This window comes from Staurois parvus, unplaced genomic scaffold (assembly GCF_062004578.1).
Source record: "Staurois parvus isolate SC_StPar_1 unplaced genomic scaffold, SC_StPar_1.0 ptg000226l, whole genome shotgun sequence".
Taxonomy (NCBI): domain Eukaryota; kingdom Metazoa; phylum Chordata; class Amphibia; order Anura; family Ranidae; genus Staurois; species Staurois parvus.
Window position 1 is genome coordinate 3,053,653 of NW_028318022.1, and position 22,630 is coordinate 3,076,282.

The 22,630-nt window shown below is 38.4% G+C and overlaps 1 protein-coding gene across 1 annotated transcript in view; it reads left to right on the forward strand.

Moving 5' to 3' along the window:
• The window catches only part of CSMD1 (CUB and Sushi multiple domains 1), a 2,075,474-nt gene that overhangs the window by 656,234 nt on the left and 1,396,610 nt on the right, over positions 1–22,630 (forward strand). Inside the window, exon 3 of the mRNA XM_089679519.1 lies at positions 337–449. Coding sequence (XP_089535645.1) covers positions 337–449 — 113 coding nt within the window. The remainder of the gene's footprint in view (positions 1–336; positions 450–22,630) is intronic.

Genomic DNA, 22,630 nt, shown 5'->3' on the forward strand with positions numbered 1-22,630 from the left:
ATTAGCACTTTGAAAGTATAAGATATACATATTGGTACATGGGAGCGCGGCACTATCTATTTTGAAAATATTATATATACACTAGCATATGAGTCAGTGCAAGTGCCAGCGAACCTCACGTGAGAAATAAGGACATCTAAAGTCACATATTGAACACCTCATTTCATAATAGCTCACAAGCATTCACCATTTATATTCTAATTTTGTCCTTACTGCAATGATTGCTCTAGATACAGTTATTCTATATTTTCATCCATGCCTAAATTTTTAAGTATTGTAGAAAGCTGATGAAAAGTATTAGTGTGTAATCACTGTATGTGTTTCTATTTGTTTCAGGTTATCAGGATTTCAGCTTCCATCTTCAATAGTAAGCACAGGTTCCATTCTCACACTCTGGTTTACAACAGATTTTGCTGTCAGTGCGCAAGGATTTAGAGCTGTATATGAAGGTAAGTTGGATTTTTTAAATATATTTTTTAGATAAATAATGCATATTGCACTTTTTTTTTGTTAAAATGAGTCAACTGGATAGTCATGCTTCTTTTTGTTACATATATGAAAGAAATAAGCCTAACCCCTAAATATGCGGCCTCTTGGCATCTGGGCCTTGACGCTGAGCAGCCGCATATTTGCGTGACATTAGAAAATACATATGTGCTGAGAGCGTGCGCCGTGCGCGCTCCCAGCACATATGTCCGTGACTCTTCACGATCTCTCTTGCGTACGGGACCTTTTCTGATCATGTGACCGCTGTGACAGCGAATCACGGCGGTCACATGACCCTAAAACCCCGCCTGCCTCCCGGCTTCTGAAACTCTTAAAAGGCCTGGAGGCGCCGGCGCAAAGGGGTTGATATAGAATTTTATAACCAAAACTTTTTTTCTTCACTTTTGATAGAGTGAGGGAGGATTGCAACACCTGGTAGTTTTTTTTCCATCTGTGTCCCATTGCAGAGATTTCCCTTCACTTCCTGTCTCACAGCCACAACAGGAGGTGAGAGAAAATCCCCCCAACTTAAAGACTTCCTGGGTCCCCCCAGGTCACCAGAACTTTCCCCTCTATTACTTTTCTGGAGACATCGCAAACTGTGTGATTTTCTCCACTCTGTCCAAAACAAAAAAAAAAGTTCTGCCTTTAGTTATACTTTAAAGATAATCTACAGGCAAACAGCTGAACACAGTTTAAATGCATACAGTATATGAGAATAAAGCCAGCCTTAAGACCTGACCAATGAGTACTGAAAATAATTCAAACAACTGAGTCTTGTCCCTGTGATTGGACAAAGATAGAAAAGCAACAGACTGATAAGATTGCCTCTCTGTCACACTGCCTGCTCCCCATATCAACATGCTCCTTGCACAGTTTCTCTGGCTTCCAATCTAGGCTCTGCTGTACTGGAGACTGCAAGAGGCTGATACCAAGATTCAGGCACTTACACTAATTGCTGTTAAAAACACACACAATGATTTTTAATGAACACAGACCTACTAGTGTTTCTTTCTTGGAGTTAAGCTTTAATATAAACATTCCTATCAATAGGTTTTACAAATCTTGTTTTGTGAAAACTCATTAAAGTGATATGTATGTAGGGATAGACACATTTTGTGCAAGCTTTTTATTGTTATTGGTGCAGCCCTGCAGTTGTCTTGATGATACAGTGTCTCAGTGAAAAACGTGCAGCCAATATCTACAATGGGAACTGCATTTTCAATGGGGGTTAATGGTAATGAAGCTGAAGTAAGGCAGGCCCCACTGGGAACAGAAGAAGCAGCATGCTTCTGCTTAGAAAGATGCCTGGAAAGTGTTGTCACTTTATGACAGGAAGCTGAGCTACTGACAGGATCACCAGGTTGAGGACAATAGAAAGAAAGAGGAATACTATATAATGAAAAGAACAAAAAAAGGGATATAGTGTTGGATAAGTTATTATTTTGTTTAACTTTTTAGGCTTAGATACACTTTAATGGAAGTATAGAGGTATTTTGCCCAAGTGTCTCATTAAATCATGTTAAATGTGAGCTTTAATAATAGGTCTGCTTTAAAGTTGTTGTAACTGAACTGTAACAAAAAAAAAAAATTGGTCACCTGCAAGTTAATGGCATAATGTGCTAGTATGCAGTGCATACTAGCACATTATGAGGGACTTAGCTGTAAAGCAAATCCCTCCAGTGGTACACTGACATCACTGGCAGAGATTCAATTTTCACCTAGTCTTCCTTCTGGGTTCGCAAGCTGCAGTCATTTGAATGGCTGAGCCATGATTATGTCACTCACGAGTATTTGCGTGAGTCTCAACAGTTGCGGCACATCACTACATTAATAGCACACTGAGCGTGCCCTCAATTCACAGCACAGCATGCATGCACCAGTGAAGCCACTGGCTAATACAGAAATGTGCACATTTTAAGAGATATTTACTGTACCTACAGGTAAGCCTTATTATTAGCTTATCTGCACGTACAAGGTAAAAAGTGGAGATTGCTACTGCTTTAAATTACTTTTCAATGTACATCTGACCTTTGCTTTTATCTGGAAATACCATGTTGATAAAGTGTATCTACAGTATGTGTATAATATTTGGCTTAACAGAGTCTCTTATCTAGAGAGATGTCTTAATAAAGCCTCACCAGAGAAATTCTACAGCAATTCTATTAGTAGTTAGTAGTAGTCTGATAATAGTTTTAGATGTTGTCTTTTCATGACTGTAACTATCTTTTTTTTTATCATACAGTACAGGACAAAGGCATATTCATAGATGACTGGGTTATATGTTCCCACTTTCAGGTGATTTGACACTGGCAAACAGAGCTGTCATGACCCCCATATAACCCCTCCGATTCCCAGCAATCCTTCATTTTGTTGTAAGTGTCCTGATGTGATAGATGCCCAATAAAGGAGCTTTACTTGTATTTTTTTCCTGAGCAAATTTCTACCCCATGTGTTCAGCTACCCACTTAGATTACTTGTGTAGCTTCTAGATTGATGCCCTGTGTATGCAGCAGGGACCTCTGGCACCCTTCAGAGGACCCACACATGCCCAGTGCTCATGGGTAGAATGCCATCTTGTCCCTTTCAGTCATGACTGTATAGTGGCTGGTCACAGAATCTGCTCCTCCAGAGTTGTAAGAGGCTAGGGTAAACTACTGCATTCTTTTCTTTACCTAGTAGCCATTTAACTCCTCGTTAACTGCTATGAAGTGTGCCCCCATGCCCTATTACCCCAGTATAGTGGACAACAAGCAGAGAGCAAAAGGGCTACGGGGCAATATTTCTTCTAGAGAGTCTGGATATGGGTTTTGCTCTCAGGTCATGTACATTGTGGGCTGTCTGGATGATTTACTACTGCATGCCCATTCATTGCAGGTTTTAGCTGACGATGCATAATGGATGGTGCAAATGCTGCAAAGTTTTTGCTGGATCCTCAACTTTAAGAAGCTTGTATTGATATGACATACCATTTGGAATATCTGAGACTGATCCTGCACATGCCCCAGGCACAGGTCTTCCTCCCTCCAGAAAAGGTTCTGTCCTTTGGGTTTCAAGCCCTACCATCCAGAAGGATCCCCTTGATTCTCTTTTTCATCAGGGTTTTAGTGCTCATGGCTCCCTCCTCCAAGGAGGTTCTATATGCCCAATTTCCTTCCAGACAACTGCGATTCAGAATTTTGAAAGTAGAGGGCTCTTTGGGGATCCTTATTGCACCAAAATGACCCAAAGGAAAGTGGATGTTTTCAGCACCTGGCAGATTTCCTGTGGCCTCTTCCAGTCTGACCAGACCTTTTGTCTCAAGGCCCAATTGCACACCCTACTTTTTTGACATGCCTCCCAGATGCTCTTCAGTATTGTCAGCACTCCAGAGCCCTCCCTTTAAACCCATCAGGGATATTCTCCTGAATGTCTACACCACCCAAATGTATTAGTTTATATAACCTCTGACAGGTAAGTTTCAAAGCTGGATGCTTGAAGCTGAGCCTTTCCTGATTCTGCACAGGAATATAGTCATTTTGTGATCTTGGGCATTTTTCTTTTCTAAGATTGTTTCATTCTTACACCTTGAACAGGATATCATTCTTCCCTCATTCTGAACTGCTCCAAAACACCCCAATGAGGTTCCCTTCACTGAATAGACGTGTTTTAAACAGTGCGTTTACCTGTCAGCTTCCTTTCAGCAGTTGGATTTTCTCTTTGTTCTGTGGAGGGACTTTTGCAAGGGGCTTTCAGCTTCCCATTGCATTATTTTTAGGTGAATTAGACAGGTATCAGTAATTGTTCAAACCTCCATGACAAATAGGGTCCCCCCTCTTTTTAGTTACGGCACACACCACCAGATCCATGGATGACTCTTGGGCTTTTCAGGACTAAGCTTATATTTCTCAGCTTTGTAAGAATGCTACCTGATATTTTGTTCATATGGTTATTAAGTTCTACCAGCTTCTGCTGAGGCTTTTTTCAGACCTCTTCAGGCCTCTTTTTGAGCTGGGGATCTTAGAACCTAGATCTTAGAACCTCATTATATTGTTTTTGGATGTCTGTCATCTGTGACTATGCCTGTGTTCTGTTTTGTACAATAAAAAAGAAAGGTTGTTTGACTTACCCTTTCTTGAAATACAGTAGATGACAGAGGACCCTCCCCTCTCTCTGTTATCTTCTATTGGATGCTGAAAAAACTATGGATTTCTGGGAGTGTGTGTGTGGTGGGGGTTATATGGGGTTCTTGACAGTTCTCTTTGCCAATGTTGCCAATGTCCAATCACCTAAAGGTGGGAGTATATAACCCAGCTTTCTATATGTCCGTGTCCTTTACTGTACATCAGGAAAGGGGTTTTACAGGTAAACAAAACCCTTTTATGTGGCATATTTCTGATTTATATTGCAAAAAAAGCGTTTATTTACTTTGGTAAATAAGGTGAAGCTGTGTTCATTTTGAATAACCAGTTATGTGGAAGAGTATTAACAAAACTGAACACAACTTCATCTTGATTTGCAAAGTGGAAAATTGCTACTTCTTTTTTAAATTAACCAAGCTCTGAATTATTCTAATACTCCATGTTTTTAATAATTACTGAATTAAAGTGGTTGTAAAGGCAGTTTTTATGCCTCCATGCATTCTATGCATGAAGGTAAAAAAACCCACCTGTTTGCAACTTCCCCCTCAGCCTTACCTAATACTTACCCGAGCCCCATCTCAGTCCAGTGATGTGAATGACACCATCAGCTCTCTCCTCATAAGCAGAGACACTGCAGCAGGAGCCATCACAGCCAATGAGGAAGGATTGGGGGGTAGGGTTGAGCTTCACTCTGTGTATCTTATGGACACAAAGTTGGGGGTGGGGGGGATTTCTTGCCTGCTTGCTCTGGGGTCACTCTTGCGTGCTCGCTCCTGAGCCCCGCTCTGTGATCTAATAAGTAGTATAGTTCTATAATAGGTGTTATCCTAGCAAGAATATAGTGTATAGCACTTACATATAACATAGTGATATCACACAAGGAGCATTTACTCCATAGTGAACTAATAAGTGGTCCTACAGAGGGAAAAGGAAATATTCACCAGGTAGAGTGAGCAATAGCACAGCTTCATTAAGTCAAGGGTGGGGTGAATTTTCCATGATTCACTTAGGTCTTCTTATTTGCTTTAGCAGTTATTTTCAATTCTATCACATTTCTGTTATTGTCCTTAGAATGGATACATGAAATCTTTTGTGTGTGACTCATTTCAAGATACAAGGTTATAGGAGCCGGAGAATTTTTTAATCAACCACAATGTCATTGAAGGCATGTTAATTCAGCAAAGAATGTCATGGCTGAGTAAGGTGTGATCTTATCTGTGTCACTCTGTAGACCACAGGGATTGTTTTTTCATCATGGTGGAGTCACTCTGCTGTCAGAAAATCACCGTGTACATTGACCAATCAACGGTGCTGGTCATTTTCAAACTATGCTTTCTAGTATGTATTAGTTTTGTGGGAAAAAGGTTAAATGTATGAAAATAATGCCTAAGGTTAAATGTATGAAAATAATGCCTAAGGTTAAATATATTGTTTTATCATGTCAGCTAAACCGCTTTAATTGTAATTTTCAAAAAATAATCTATTGCTATAAATAGGAAATGTGATTTTAAGCATGGTCTTCATACTTTTGGACCTAATTATGTGTATTTTTGCATGCAATATTAAAGTGGACCTGTGCTTTGTCCATGCAGGGAAAGCACCACATTCACTTTAGTGCTGGATTCCACAGTAGCCCACACATACCTTTCCTTCACTGTTGGCACTACTTAGAGCTACACAGTATATACATAAATATTGAAGTATTATTATGTAATTGCAGGTAGACAGTAACCCAGTTTAAAACTCAAGTGCATCTGCTTCAACTATTGATACCAATATGATGTCCTTATACATGTATGTCCTTGAATATATTATAAATAAGAAACTAGTAAACTAAAAATATGCAGTTAAAGAACCACAGAAAAAGGTACTTTGGTGGTTTTTTAAACCACCAAACGTGGTGATTTACCGTAAGATCTAAATACTTGATGTGAGGTGTTTAGTTATGTCTAGTACAACAGTTTTGTCTGCTTATCACATAAAATATCTGCTCATATAAACTAGTGTCATGAGGGATTTGTGTAAACTTGCTTGGGATGTATTTGTATCAGTATTTGTATTATTTTTAAAGTATTATTTGTATAGAATGGCTTTCTACCATTGCCCCCCCCCCCCCCAAAAAAAAACCCCATCAAGCCACTAACTAAACAACACTATTTGCCACACTAATGATAATGTGAACATGAGAAAATCATTTTGGACTAATTATTTACTGCATGGTTATTTTCTTATCGCTGATGCACAGTGTACAATTTACCTCAAAGGGCTGCCAATAACTCATTATTTTGCTTTTGGAAATATTTTATTTTCAAACAGAAACAACAGTTGCCCAAAAAAAGTTTGATTGAACTTTTTTGGCAGCTTCTTTTGTTGTACTTTAATCCTTGAATAGCTTTAAAGTGAATCTATCATAATTTAGCATAATGATATTTAGACTTAAGTATAGCCCCAGGTACTGTAAAGAAGCTTGCTGATTGATGAGCATTAGCATGCATTGTTTATTGTTCTTTTTTTTTTTTTTTTTTTTTTTTTAATTTAAGCTCAAACATTCAAATATAGATGTGCCTATCTATAAGACCCTGAATATTATGCATTTGATATTGGTATTGAGGAGGTGCGTTTTGTACATTTTTTAATTATATAATCAAGACTAAGTAATCCTGGACTATTTTGATATACTAAGGAAGAAAAAGAAATTATGACAAAACCAAGAAGAAAATGAGCAAACCCTACATGTTGTGTGTAATGTTTTGTCAAAAAGTCAATTATGTTTACTTGGAGACTGCATGCTGCATACACATTCATGCAGTTTCAAGTATCAACCAGGGTGGACTATTTGGAAACTCGGGCACTGCCCGAGGGCCCAGGGTCAGTAGGGGGCCCCATGAGATGCCCCTGGTACCTTTTTCATAGGCTTTATTGAGTTTGGGCAAGGACAAAGGGGCCCCATGATCCCCTATTGCCCGCGGGCCCCATGAGTTGTCAGTCCGCCCCTGGTATCAACAGACAAGTTTCAGTTTCAACAGACAAGTCCAAATTTTTCTGTGCATTCTGTGATCAGATCTGTCCCTTCACTTGCTGTGGCTGAATTCAGTAGAAAAATGTTCAGAAGGGGACCTGCTTTCTCCTTACTTCTTGTCAGTTGAGAAAAGTTCTTTCTGTTTTGACTGTCTGTAACACAATTTATGAATGAGGGAGATTTTTTCTATGAAATTCATATCAGAGCCTGAAGCTTTTAATCCTTTGCACATTGGAAGTTCAGGGGTAGGAAGAGCATTCCTAAAGTGAAGATTTCTATATGATTCAGCTTCATGCATGACGTGGACCATACTTCATTACAGGTAAGTTATGTCATAAAAGCTGTAGGGTTTAAAAAAAGTTTTAGGTAAACTTCAGCTTTAATGTGGTAAAGCGATCTTTGAAAAAGGTACCTTTACCATATAATTTTTGAATAGAAGCAGCAAAACACCTCAGGACATGTGTGAATGCCTAGTGCACTCTGTTCTTCTAGCTTCACAGGTGCCATCAAGACTTTAACAGCATTATAAACATACTCTGGCCACTTTTGCTTATTAATGAATTGCATTGAGATTATCATTAGGGGTGGGGCATAAAAACAAGAGCTGTTTAGTGCACCTCCACTAATATGGTGTCTGTCTTGTAGAATTGTAGTATTGTGAGATGCATGAAAAAGGGGAAAAGACCAGATACAGAATAAGTGCTGTATTGTGTAGTACTGTATGGTGTCATACACACCTGACTTGCCTTTCACTAATTGAAGAATAACTGTGGAATTGCACATTTTTCTATTTTTTTTTAACAAGGTTTTAGTGTCATTGTATTCCATGTGTCATTTGTCTGCTTTACATTGTAACAATTGGCTCACATGTTGTGACTACAGTTTGTAGTATCATTTCTGATTGGTTCTCCTATATCCATATATTCATTCATTTCGCTTGTCCATAATCTCTAAAGGATCAGGCAGCTTTTTTCCAGGTCACACAGCATCCAATTCATGCCGCTCCATTTCCTCTGTGTTTTATGACAAATGTTGGAGTGGTAATGTAATGGAAACACATCTCTTCCCATCATTGTTCTGTCTGCTTTTGCCTGCCTCAGGACTAGTTACTAGGCAGATTTCACCTACAAAACACTTGACTGAGAGACCCAGGAATTATGGGATTTGTTGTTTTCTTTACAGTAAGTGGCAGTTGTCCGATTACAGACAGAAGTCATTACCCTGCACAGTATTATGCAGCATGCCTCATATTTGAGCACAGACAGAAACTGCTGACAGAGAAATGTGAAGATTTACTCTACTTTAGGCTGTGTGTAAAGAGCAACAAATGACATAATGGGTCATAATCTTTTTTTTTTTTTATCACTTGAATCTTTATTAATAAGAGTTATCAGAAAAAGTGATACAGAGGTAAAAAGAAAAATAGAAAAAACAAATGTGTATCTGTGGTTACATGACACTTAAATATCAAAGAAAGGAGGAATTTACATGCTGCACAACAATGAGAGGTTGTGCAACCTGACCCGGGTATTAGCTATAAAAGAAAAGAAAAAAGAAAAACAAAGTGTGAATTTTGGCTAATTGAATAGGCTAAAGGGAATATAATACTTCAAGAAGTATAGTGCATTAGTATGGTCCTTGTTGGGAATAAGATTATTAGTGCCAGGCTAGGTTGTTTTGGGAACGAGCGAGTGCTATCTGATAATTGGGTAACTGCTTGGGTCGCTAAACCAGGGGGCCCAGTTTGTGAAGAAGCTGTGCTTTAGTGAACATATGTTTCATATTTAGATGTTGGTTAAGAATTATGACAAGTTGTTGAATAGTTGGAGTGACATTGTTTTCTACTTGTGTGCAGTAGAGAAGTGTGCTGCTATAAGAACGTGTGTTATAATGGAGTGATCGTGCCTAGGCCATTCCTCCAAGCCTAGTCCCAGCAAGGCCAACTGAGGTGTAAAGTCATGGGTTATGCCAGTGATCCTTGTTATTCAGAGAATGTACATCAGTCCAAAAATATGCTAAAGTTGGACAAGTCCACCAAATGTGTGTAGATGAGCCTCTATGGCCACAATACCTCCAAAAAGTAGTGGGCAGGGATGGAAAGAGATGGGAGAGTGTTTCTCTGGTGTATAATACCAGTTTTGTAGATGGGAGCTGATTCCCAATGAGTGAGGCTCTTAGAAAATTTCAATGTACTTTGAGCTGCTGAGTGCCACGTTGTCAAATCCTACGAGAAGTTAAGAAGCATTCCCATGTCTCCATCGATGGTAATTTTTGTGTTGAGTGATGTAGATGCAGTAGTTTATAAAGGCACGATATTCCTTTTGGGGAGATTAATGTTTGTTCATAAGATGATAGAATATTTGCTGAGAGACTAGAGTCCATCCATTGAACTAACATCAAAGCATGTCACACTCTGATGAATTTATAGAAGTCTCGAATATGCTAGGTCAGAATCTTTAACTTCTAGGTAACTAATTATAGCTAGAATGATTAAACAAAAAACAAGCCATTATTTAAAATGTATTACATTGGACTTTATAGAAAAATAAATACTACTTTCTCTGCAAACAAAAAAATAACAACAAAAAATATTTTGGGGGGGTGTATAATGTAATAAGGTACTTGGTGATGTGTAGATCATATATATTATAAAAACTGGTGCAGCTGTGCATGGTAGCCAATCAGGTTTTAATTTCAGCTTGTTCAATTAGGGTTAGACAAAATAAAGAAAAAAAATCTGAAAGCGGATTGGTTTCTGTGCAGCTTTCCACCAGATTGTGCACTCTCCAGTTTTAGTAAATCAACCCTTGTCTTTTGTTTCTACAGATACACATTTTCCATATTACAGGCTGCATTTTCTGTGTAATTTGCACGTTTGTTTTCATTATGCTACAAAATAGCTTTTATGCAGTTTTTGTCAACCTATAAATTCTCATGAGGATCTCTGTGTGAACGGGATATATTTTCTTGACTTGTAAAATTACAGTAAACCTTAGCTAGTTCTGTGAGTCAAAATAAGAATAGTCATTATGTCACAATTTAGTTACTGTATTAAAAACTAAACACGTTTCATTTTGGCAGATGACAAGTTTCCATTATTCTTCTAAATAGCATTATAATTGTAAAAGAAGTTTTCTTATCTGCTTTTTTGCTGTGGTACATTCTAGATTGCATTCTGCTTTTTGCAGTGATAAATTTATTTCCGTTTATTACATTCTTTCATTTTGTATTAAACAAATAGGTCATTCTAGGACATTTTCTAATTATTATTTTTGCAGGAATTATGCACTCTGGGAAAATATCTGTGCAATGTATGCAATATAAGCCTGTTAAATGTAAGTTAAAGAAAGATGCTTTGACTTAGTTCCTTATTACTGAAATACATATTCAGGGCCAGGTTTTCAAAAACTAGGATTGTACCAAGAAGGTGAAGGAAAATTTGTTAACATCTTAAAACAGGCTTATTTGGGTAGACATGACTTTAGTATAAAGGAAATAACAAAACAATGCTTAACACTGCAAGCTTATAAGTATTCAAATGTTTGCATATACACTGCTTGAAAAAATTAAACAGTTTGAAAACACATCAGAACTCAATGGGGGAAACGATCATGCCGGATATCTATACTGATATGGACTGGGAAATGTGTTAGAAACGTAGGAACGTAAGGATGCCCCATGGAAATGAAAATTATTAACCTATAGATGACCGAATTCAAAGACACCATGAAAATCAAAGTGAATAAATGATGCAGCAGGCTAATCCATTTTGCTGAAATTTCATTTCAGCAACTCAAAATGGTACTCAGTAGTTTGTATGGCCCTCACATGCTTGTATGCATGCCTTACAATGTCAGGGCATACTCCTAATGAGACAACAGATTGTGGCCTGGGGTATTTCCTCCCTGATCTGGACCAGGGCATCACTGAGCTCCTGTACAGTCTGAGGTGCAACCTGACGTTGTTTGTTGGACCAAAATTTGATATCCCAGAGGTGTTCTATTGGATATAGGTCAGGCGAGCGTGGGTCCATTCAGTGTTATAAGTTCCTCCATCCTCCAGGAACTTCCTGCATACTCTCGCCAGATGAGGCTGGGCATTGTTGTGCACCAAGAGGAACCCAGGACCCACTGCACCAGCGTAGGGTCTGACAATGGGTACAAGGATTTCATCCTGATACCTAATAGCAGTCAGGGTGCCATTGTTGTCTAGCCTGTAGAGGTCTGTGTGAGCCTCCATGGATATGCCTCCCCAGACCATCACTGACCCACCACCAAAATGGTCATGTTGAATGATGTTATAGGCAGCATAATGTTCTCCGCGGCTTCTCCAGACCCTTTCATGACTGTCACATGTGCGCAGGGTGAACCTGCTCCCATCTGTGAAAAGCACAGGGGGTCAGTGGTGGACCTGCCAATTCTGGTGTTCAATGGCAAATGCCATTCGAGCTCTATGATGCCGGGCAGTGAGCACAGGGCCCACTAGAGAACACCGGGACCTCAGGCCACCCTCATGAAATATGTTTCTGATGGTTTGGTCAGAGACATTTGCACCAATGGCCTGCTGGAGGTCATTTTGTAGGGCTCTGGCAGTGCTCATCCTGTTCCTCCTTGCACAAAGGAGCAGATACCTGTCCTGCTTATGGGTTAAGGACCTTCAACAGGCCTGTCCAGCTTTCCCAGAATAACTGCCTGTCTCCTGGAATCTCCTCTATTCTCTTGAAACTGTGCTGGGAGACACAGCAAATATTCTGGCAATGGCACATATTGATGTGCCATCCTGAAGGATTTGGACTACTTGTGCAACCTCTGTAGGGTCCAGGTATCACCTCATGCTACCAGTAGTGACACTGACCCTAGCCAAATGCAAAACAAGTGAAAACAGTCAGAAAAGATGAGTAGGAGAAAAAATGTCCGTGGCCTCCACCTGTAAAACCATTCCTGTTTTGGGAGTCATCTCATGGTTTCCCATCTAGTGCACCTGTTAATAAATTTCAGCTGCTTTGGTGTTAATGAAATTAAGAACAACCCCCTCTGCTACTTAACTGACCAGATCAATATCCCAGGAGTTTAATTGACTTGATGCTATATTCTGATTAAAACTGTTCCTTTAATTTTTTTGAGCAGTGTAGTTTAAATGTTTATTAACAGCAGTTCATCTGAGAAAGCTTTGATGATTTGTGTAATGTTTGTTAGATATATACAGTATGTGAAAGTAACAGTAAGTCAAATAATTAATCCAACAAATCATTCAGAATGATCTAAGAACCTTATTTCATAAAAGGTTTCTTCATGTCAAATGCTAGTTCTTAAATACAGTAACCCTTCATAGCCATTCGTGATCTACTTTGTACTGGTCTCCAGTGGAGTGAAGTCTGATTGGTTGCTGTGGGCTAATTAGGAATTGACGCCACTGTTCAAAGATCTGCATTGCAAGGCTCAATGCCATACAACGATGAAATCTTCAGAAATTCCCTGTTGCATGTACACCACAATCACCATTCGTTTCAATGGATAGCTCATCACTGAATGACATATTTAATGTGCTCAGGAAAGGGGAGTATGGTGTGAAAAGATAAGTATACAATTATCTCTAAAGAATAAAAATTGTTCATTTTATGACCCCCAAGGTGGTGAGGCAGGTTAGTATTTAACATCTTAGTGTTGCCCTCTGCTTATAAAACAAAACAGTTGGGTGCCAGTCACTTTATTTTTCTATTTTTTTGCTTGCTCACTAAACGTGTTGACAGAGGGTTAGGGTACAGGATACCAAAATAACAATATATCTCAGGCCTTCAAGTAGCCGTGAAGTTGATAGTGGCCCTTAAGGAGCCAACAGGCAGAATACGGTGACTCTTTGAGAAAGAAACATCACTGTCTTTAGGAGCTCTAATTTAGCAGCCTCTTAGTATTAATAGATCCTTTAAGAACCACTATTGATGGCTCTATTTCCTTTAGTAGCAGCATTCCAATAATAATCAGTCCTCTGACCCTGCGTGAGCAGTCATAGGTATGTTGAGTAATGAGGTGTCCATGCAATTTTCATCTGGCAGCAGCTTTCCTCAACACTTCAGCATGGCTGACTTCTCTGAATATAATCGCTCTGGGTGGCCATCTCATTGTTCTAGTTGCTTTGAAGATGTTCCTTCTGAGTGGCCATCTTCCAGTTCCTTAAAGAGATGCTTTCTACAAGATTCCTTGGATCCTATTGGAGGCCAACTTAGACTCCTTTGTCCTCCAGCATCTGCCCCCAGTTGGGGAAAGGCCCAAGAAAAAATCTACTAAATGTGGCTTCCCCACCAGACAAAAGCCCTGATGGGCAGACCCTTCTAAAAAGTTACTCCAAATATTTAGCCTTTCCCCATTACTAAAATCACTGGCATAAAACCCCTTGATTGGGTAGGCCAGATCCCCACAATGAAATGAAACATTGCATTTAGCTTTAACAACAGGCAAATAACTAAATACAACTTTGAAGTACACATATGTGGACTGCCTTATCTGCCAACAGTCTTGCAATTCTGTCATTGTCACTTTTATGATTCATACACCTTTGCCAGACAACACAACCAGTAAAGCAACATTATTACTCTCTGTCATAATTAGGAAATACAGTAGTGTCACCTCTCTGCCTCACACTTGCTGATTGGACAATGAAGAACCAGCAGAAGACTTGTATGGCAACAACTTTATTCACTTTGCTCTTTCCTCCTGTCAGCATGTTTTCTATCAACACATGCACACTACAGCAGAGTTCGATTGGCTCCTAATACTGCTCCTCCCTTTTCCGGCAAGAGTACTGCTGTGCAAAAAAAAAGACTGGGGTTAATTGCAAGACAGATTTACTGTATACTACCTGTGTGTGAAAACACATATAATACTTTCTAGAGCAATACACAGCCTGCATGAATTTGTGTTTTTATGTTTTCCTGGAGTTCAGCTTTAAGGTAAACCTAACAATTGCAACCTGTACTCACTGAAAATATTAGTGTTTCCCTTGAGATTCACTTAAAGTTTAGGGATCTTTAAGGAAAGAGTAGCTCATCAAATCTTGCCATGAGAAAAACAAGTGGTAATAGTATGTAGGAGAGTTACACATGAAATTAAATTTAATACGAAAGGCCTTACTGTTATGGTAATATTACGTTGTATATCATCATATGACATGTACACTATTGTCTGTTAGTCGGTATGAAATAGTTAAGAAAAATAAATTGGTTAACACGTGTTACAAGATTTTACTAAATACTCAGTTAAATATACGTATACTGTTTATTTTTAAATAATCAGTGTACGCTACATCATTTTACCAGTATTCTACCTTTTTTTTCTCATGCTTATTTTATAGGCTTTTAATTTCTAAAAACACACATTTTCACTTGTGCCTTACATGGATGGGATTAGTAGTTTACAAAAGGAAGATAACATTGTTTTTGCTGTCTTTTTCAGCTCACCAGAAGGGAAAAAGACACTGCTTTAACTGTAAAAAAAATTATAAGCATTACAGCCACCACTTCTAAGGATTGGCAACATATTATTTTTTAGTTTTTTGCATAGATACATTTTAAACATAATTTGAAATGCAGCTATGAAGTCCCTACATTTGCTTGATATCAGACTTCTCTAATCCCTTTTACAGGGATTTCGGACTAGCAGAGGAAGGTGCAGCTACATAGGCCAATGTGCTGATAAAGAACATACTGACTGGAGGAGAGAGCAGTCTGCTGCAGCTTTTTTACTGTTCAGTTACAGGTTGGGATGAGGTGGTGACCAAACTGTATAGCTTAGTTACAACAGAGAAAATTCTGGTCATTAAACTGGCTGCGCTGTCTGACGGGGACTGTGTAAATATCAAAACTGAAAGGACAGAAATATAAATACTTGAGCAGTTAAAACAATTGACATACATGTATTTTTTCAGTATTTCATCTCTATATTTAGTTGTGTGCCTGGTCTTAAACTTTAAAGCATATTGAAAAGTTAAACCACTTTTTTTTTAAATTGGTGTTTGTGTCCACACTAGCAAGAGTAACCCTCCCTTTTTGTCCTGGGGACAGCTATCACTAGGACTGAAAGAGGGAAAATCCAACATTTTTAGTTGCCATTATTGAAATAGATAGGAAATCTCACAATGGAGACATTTGCTCCAGTAACATCTGTCCAATAAGGTGCTTACATTACTGATGAGATTTTCTTATACCTAGAGATAGGAGGCCTCCCTGCAAAGCTAAATCTGAAAAGAACATATGATTCTAATAACATAATCAAAATCATATTCAAAAACATATATAGTGCTTTGACCAATAATATATTAACATTACTAATTGAGCATTTACAAATTTATCATATGTTTCAGCTAATGGGAAACTAGGTAATGACAAACCAATTCACAGTAATAAGTAGACTGTTCTAATCCTCATTCCAATAAAAACATTGGCTTTGCTCATTTATGTAATGCAGGTGTCAGATTAAAATTTAAGGGCCAAGTGCAGTCATTCTAAAGATGCCATACAAATTGTAGCTTCCCCACATATTGATTGCATAATCCAAAAAACAGGATACCATACAGGATGTAGCAATAACATTAGCATTGATGAATATTCATGCCCTGAGTGATTCATTTATTGTGCACAGAGGAATTCCCTCAAAGGATCAAAAATAGCCTAATAAAACAGGAAACACTTCCTAGGAGATTAATGAGAAAGAACATACTTTAAGACTGTATAGCTGTAATTTAGTTATTGCCTGGATGCAATCACAATTAAACTATGTAATAAAATAAAAGTATAACATTATATAACAATAAATATTCTTAAAACATTAAAACTGTTGTGGCACTTTTTATTTGAAAAATCCAGCAAAATTTCATACATCACAATTGCAAAAAGTGCATCATTGTCAAGGTTGACAGCTTACACTTTAAATCTAATTATGTGTTGTCTTCTCTGCAGGTGTCAGGTTGGTACATGTTGTAATCAGTCTCTACCTTGTTCAGATGCTTTGCAAAGATAGGAAAAGAATCCTCAAGATATGTAATGCATGATAGTAGATGTTTTTGATTATTTTATATGGAGGTTTGATGTCACCTGGCTTGTCACTCATCTGGATTGCTTTTTTTATACTGTGACAGTGGCAGAAATCAATGAATGGGAATAATTGCAAAAGTTTTCCTGTATCATACAGAATATATAAAGCATGCATATTGCCCCCCACCTCTAATTTCCCTGTATGTAGAGCAGTGTAATTAACATGTAAAAAAAAGATTGCATATATGATGTTGTTTTTGTTATGTGAGTCCTTTTTACATAGTTTTCTTACCTGTTATTCATGCCAGTAAATTTATTATTTTTTTAATTATTTTTCAGCTTCCCTTAAGGGATAAGTTCACCTTTGGGAACGTGGTACATGTTCCACCTGTTTTTAGGGTGAAACTGCAACTGCCCCCGCCACTCCCCCCCCCGACAGATAGTACAGGAAGAATTTTCCCCTTACTATTGGTCAGATTTGGAACCAGCAGCGGCTGTGCGGGGCTCCGCCCACAAGGCCGCATCACTCATTCACAGAGTTCTGTGAATGAGTGCCTATAACTCTCGGCAGCCTTAGCAGCTGTGGGCTTGTAGTGCTGTGGAGCGCCGTGGTAGTTAATTGAAGCTTCCTGTCAGTATATCTGCTTGACCGTACATCCTGTGATCTACTGATCACTGATCAAATGCTCTCCAGACAAAAATAATAAATGCACATTTTTCTACCTGTAAGAAAATGTGCATTTATTATTTTTGTCAAAAAGATGAACTTATCCTTTAACAGGTCAAACTGTCCAGCATACGTTTTAATCACAGGAACAGACATTTAAATGGGTATATAGAATGATCAGCTTTTATTTACATGGTTTAAACCTATTTTCCAAAGGAAGGAAAACTGTTTCTGTAATTGATTAAAAAATATTAGTTCTAGTTAGGCTTTAAAAATATTAGTTCCAGTTGGGCTTTAATTTGTTTTTCCCCTACCTGTAGCCTGTTTACATGCCTATCTAAAATTATCTTGTCTCACAGGGTGACAACACTTCTGTGCATATTCACTATAGAATGAACAGTGTTGTCACAATGTAACAAGTAGGGAAAAAAGAATGGATTTACTGGCAGGATCAATGGGTAATGAAATTATGTTCCGGGGGGAACTTGGAATAACCCAAACTCCAGTGTTAACACTACTGCAGCAAACGTGTCATATTTTATCTTGCCTCCCCTTTAAACTCCCCATTCCACAGAATATAAAGGATTTTTCAAGTCATCCTTGACTATAGACTGACTCAACACGAAAAGTTGAAGCCCCCAGATCTCATAGGAGTCTATTTTAGGAGTGTCAAACTGTGGCCCTCCAGCTGTTGCAGAACTACAAATCCCATGAGGCATTGCAAGGCTGACAATTCCAAGCATTGCTCTCAAAGGCAGTGGAATGATGGTACTTGTAGTTCCTTTACAGCTGGCGTGCTACACCTTGACACTTGTGGATCAGGTGATTGAACCCATCAACATCTGCCATTAAAGGTACTGGTTTAGAGTAGAATTACTATTTAGATACAGTAGCAAAAGTTGACTTGTTACTGCTGTTCTGATATAATATAGTGATTCTCTGACAGCATACCCTAGCTGAGATTTATCATAGTTATACAACATCTGGTAATGACACAATGGAACATCTGCTGTTTCACAATGTAAATAGTTGTGCTGTTAATCAAACTGCCTGTTGACTTACTATGTAGATTATCTACCATGTCAACTTCAATTCACAAATCGCATTCAAATAAATATGTATTATCTGTAATAACAATGACAAAACTTGGCTTGCTAATCTAGAGTAGAGCAAATATTTTACTTCCTAAAATGTGTGTATCTAGATCTTGCTAACATATAAAAACTTGAATACTCCAATTAAATTGCTGCAGATGTTGCTCTAACTTCACAACCATAATAAAACATATGTGATTTAATGAGGGTTTGTAATGCACAAATGAACCTTGCAAAACACGTGCCGATTATATATGAAAAATCCTAATGCCCAGTAGCTGTAGCTTCCTTCATTAAATAATTTATATTATATGCTACTTTTTTTTAATAATGTTGTTGCTACAAACCTCCAAAGCTCACAAGTCAAACAACAATAAATAAGGAAATACAATAGAGAGTAATAAAGTTGAACAAAAACTGCTTATAACTTTACTTGTAGTTTGATCTTTATATCATCTGCATACATAATACACATAAAATGTAAAAGATTAGAAAAATCTTTTCAATGAACAGAGTTAATATATATACACATAAGAAAATACACATGTTCATGAATTCTTTTCATTTTAGTGAGATGCTATATAAGGTTTGTGCAGTCAGTTTTCAGTGGCTCATTTGTGCTTGGAGTAGCAATCAGTTACTAAGCAAATGGAACAAATGGCTCCCTATGGTGTAAACTACACAAGTAGCATGTGCTAAAATGTAGTAGTGGTCAATCACATACAGCAGTAACATACCATGATCATTTGAGATAAGACTCATTGAAGTCACAGAAATACTAGATATTAAGTCAGGCAGACATTGTGCTCAGACCCTCTATTTTCATACCTCAGTCTTCACTTTGCTGCATAGTTTTTGTAAATAGGACTAAATAAGAGGCACCAGAATTTGACCACATTACCCAGTGCATATATTCTGACAGCCTCTAGGACTAGTGAGTGTGAGAACACTTGTGATTACGAGTTTGAGCTTAACTCAACTATGCCTTTATACAGAACTGGATTGAGAGGCAGAAAATATAATTTCTGCCAAGAGATTTGGGTATTTAAACACTTGCCCTCCAGAGGATTTACCCCCCTTTCCTGATCAGGCCATTTTTTTGCGATACGGCACTGCGTTATTTTAACTGACAATTGCGCAGTCAAGCAACTCTGCAACCAAATGAAATGTATGTACTTTTTTTCCTGTAAATATACCTTTCTTTCAGTGGTATTTGGTTGCCTGTGCTTTTTTTATTTTATTGTGCTATAAAAAAAAAAACAATTATTTTGAGAAACAATATTTTTTACGTTTTGCTATTAAACATGTCCAGTAAAAAAATTTAACAAAATTAAATTTTGCCATACATTTAGGCCAAAATGTATTCTGCTACATGTCTTTGCTAAAGAAATTCAAAGCTGTATAAATTAACTGGTTTACGTGAAAGTTATAGCATTTACAAATGGCGGTATACTTACTGGAATTTATTTATTTTTACTAGTAATGGCGGTGATCAGCGACTTATAGTGGGACTGCAGGACTGCAGAGGGCATTCTGACACTGGGGGGAACTAACTTGGTGTCACTGACATCCTCAGTAAAACCAATACATGATCGGTGCTAATAAAAAGCACTGACACTGTACTAATGGCACTGGGCAGGAAGGGATTAACATCTGGGGCAATCAAATGGTTAACTGTGTGTGTGTTTAGCTTAGTGAATGGGATGAAACTTTGTTCAATTAAATCATTTAGGGTCCAGTCACACCAGGAAAGGGTTAACATCTGGGGTGATCAAAGGGTTAACTGTGTGCTGTTTCACATTGTGCTGTGTGTTCTTCACTGTAAGCACACTGCTTTGTATGGCTCTGCTATGCAGAGCCATACAAAGCAGTGTGCAGGAGCTAACAGGGGAGATATCTGTATTGTTTACATACAATTCTCTCTCCCCATCGGTAATACTCAGTGATCACAGGGTGCCGGCAAGTAATCACCAGCTGGGACCCGGTGATTGACAGCCAAGGCTGTGAATGGAAGCATGGGTAGCACACGAGCGTGCCTCTCACATGCCCCCTAACCGGAATTGCAAAATCAGGCATATATATATATATGTGATTTTGTGCCTCCGTGCCGCCCTGTAGCAGTATTTCTGCTATAGGGCGGACAGCAAGTGGTAAAGGTACTTATAATAAAAACATGTTAAAAGTCATAGCAGTAGAGGATGGTAATAAAACAAATAATTGTGTGAGACTTTAATTAATGTCTGCTTCTTGATACTTGTGTAGTGTGCAGTGGGGGCCCTTGTCACAGACCAGTGGTTGTGTCCGTGCAGTCACTGCACACTAATAGACATCAATGGGCTTTTAGTACCTGGAAGTTAGAGATCTTGCAGCGAAAAATGGCCTTGTAATACAGGCATCATCACCCATGTGAATGAGGTCTTAATGTACTGTAAAATTAATTTCACTGCCATTTCAAATAACATTGGCCTAGCGTCACATGTAACTAAGTTACCACTGAAGTTGAACTATGGCCTCCCGTTACAAAAAATGGCTGCAGCACATAATTATATGTGTATCTGTTCTTACAGTTTTCTTTTTGTCCCCTTGTAAAGGCCTACATATACCTGTTAAACATGCCAATGCAGTCCACCTATTGCAACTTTCTGTGATGGTGTGGCAACAATACTGCACTGCTCCTGAATTCAGAACAGTATTGTCTCATTCATGTAGACTGGACCTGCTTGCACTACAGCGGGATGACATTATTTTGCTATCCACATTGTCACTACTGGTCACAAGCCTGTAGCCTGGTCTTGCCCACTGTATTCTAGATTGGCATCATTGTCCCTGTTGCTGAAGTCTGGCACTGTAAGTTGCAGTATCTGTGAAAGGGAGCATGTAATACTCAAATGAAGAAGGCTTTGGCTCATGCAGGAAAGGCAAAGCAAAGTACTTTTTTTGTTACTATATGAGGCTTATGCATTACATAGTAGCTGGATTTGATACTTCATTAGGCTGTCACACAGGAGCCTTTTGTTGTAGTTTAATACTAACCACAATGCATAAGCTGGCAGATAGAAAAAGAGCTATGATCATCATATTCAGAAATACAGTGGTGACGTCCTGTTCACGGTGCACTAATCACATCGGATCACTTTAATCAGCCTCTCTACTCAGCCTGAAATGTTTCAAAAGATGAAGGCAATGGTTTGAACTTAGCTACATAGGAAATGTTAATACACTGCGGAATACAATATACATCAATCTCTGTCAAGGTATGAAAATTTTCACTTATTTTTGTGGATGTCTGCATCTTTCTTATGAACGCTTTTGGGTCTAGTAGCATACAGAAAGTAGTAATTAATCTCTAGACAAAAAAAACTACAAATACTGTAAACAGAGTTTTTCTGCAAGCAGCAATGCTCCATCTTTGACAAGATTTAAAATCTTTCCCAGTGCGTGGGTACTGCACAATGGCATCACTTTCATACATGAACATTTTAAACTTCTGATTCCACAAAGCCTTAACAAGCAATTTCCATTGGCGCCTCTGTAATTTTTACAGTTTAACCCCTTCCTGCTGAATGCATGCATATGCTGCCCCACTGGACTGGGCTTTTTCCATTGGGCTGCATATATGTGTATCTGTCTTTGTGCTGGGAGTGTGCCACATGGTGCACTCCCAACACACAGTCCAGGTTTTCACCGGGAGCTCCGGGTCCCGTTCTAATGATCAGGATCTGGAATTCACAGTTCTGGGTCACCTGATCACTGTAATAACCTCTGATTGGCTATCACAGTAATCTATCACTGCTCCGGTGTTTTCTCTTTCTGAATGAAGGGGAGAGATACACTGTATCTCTCTTTCCTTGCAGAGAAAAAAAACTGTGTGTAAATAATAGTAATAATAATAATAACAAATAAAATAAAAAATACCTAGATCAAAGTTTGATCTAGGTCAGTGACAGGGTTAAAGTTTGGGTAAAGGTCAAGGTCAAAGGTCAAGGCCAATTTTTTTGGGGGGGCGAGATTTACATTTTATTTTTTAAAAATTAGTATCAGTGTCAGTGCCGGTGTCAGTGTATTTTAGTTAGAATAAAAAAAAGCGAAATGAACACTGTTGTTTCTGGGCTGTACTACAGGAACAAACAACATACACATATGTGATATCACTGCGATTGTTAGGAGCAGGGGAATTTATTTTGGGTTGTTCTTTGGTGGTAGGTTATGGTAATAGCA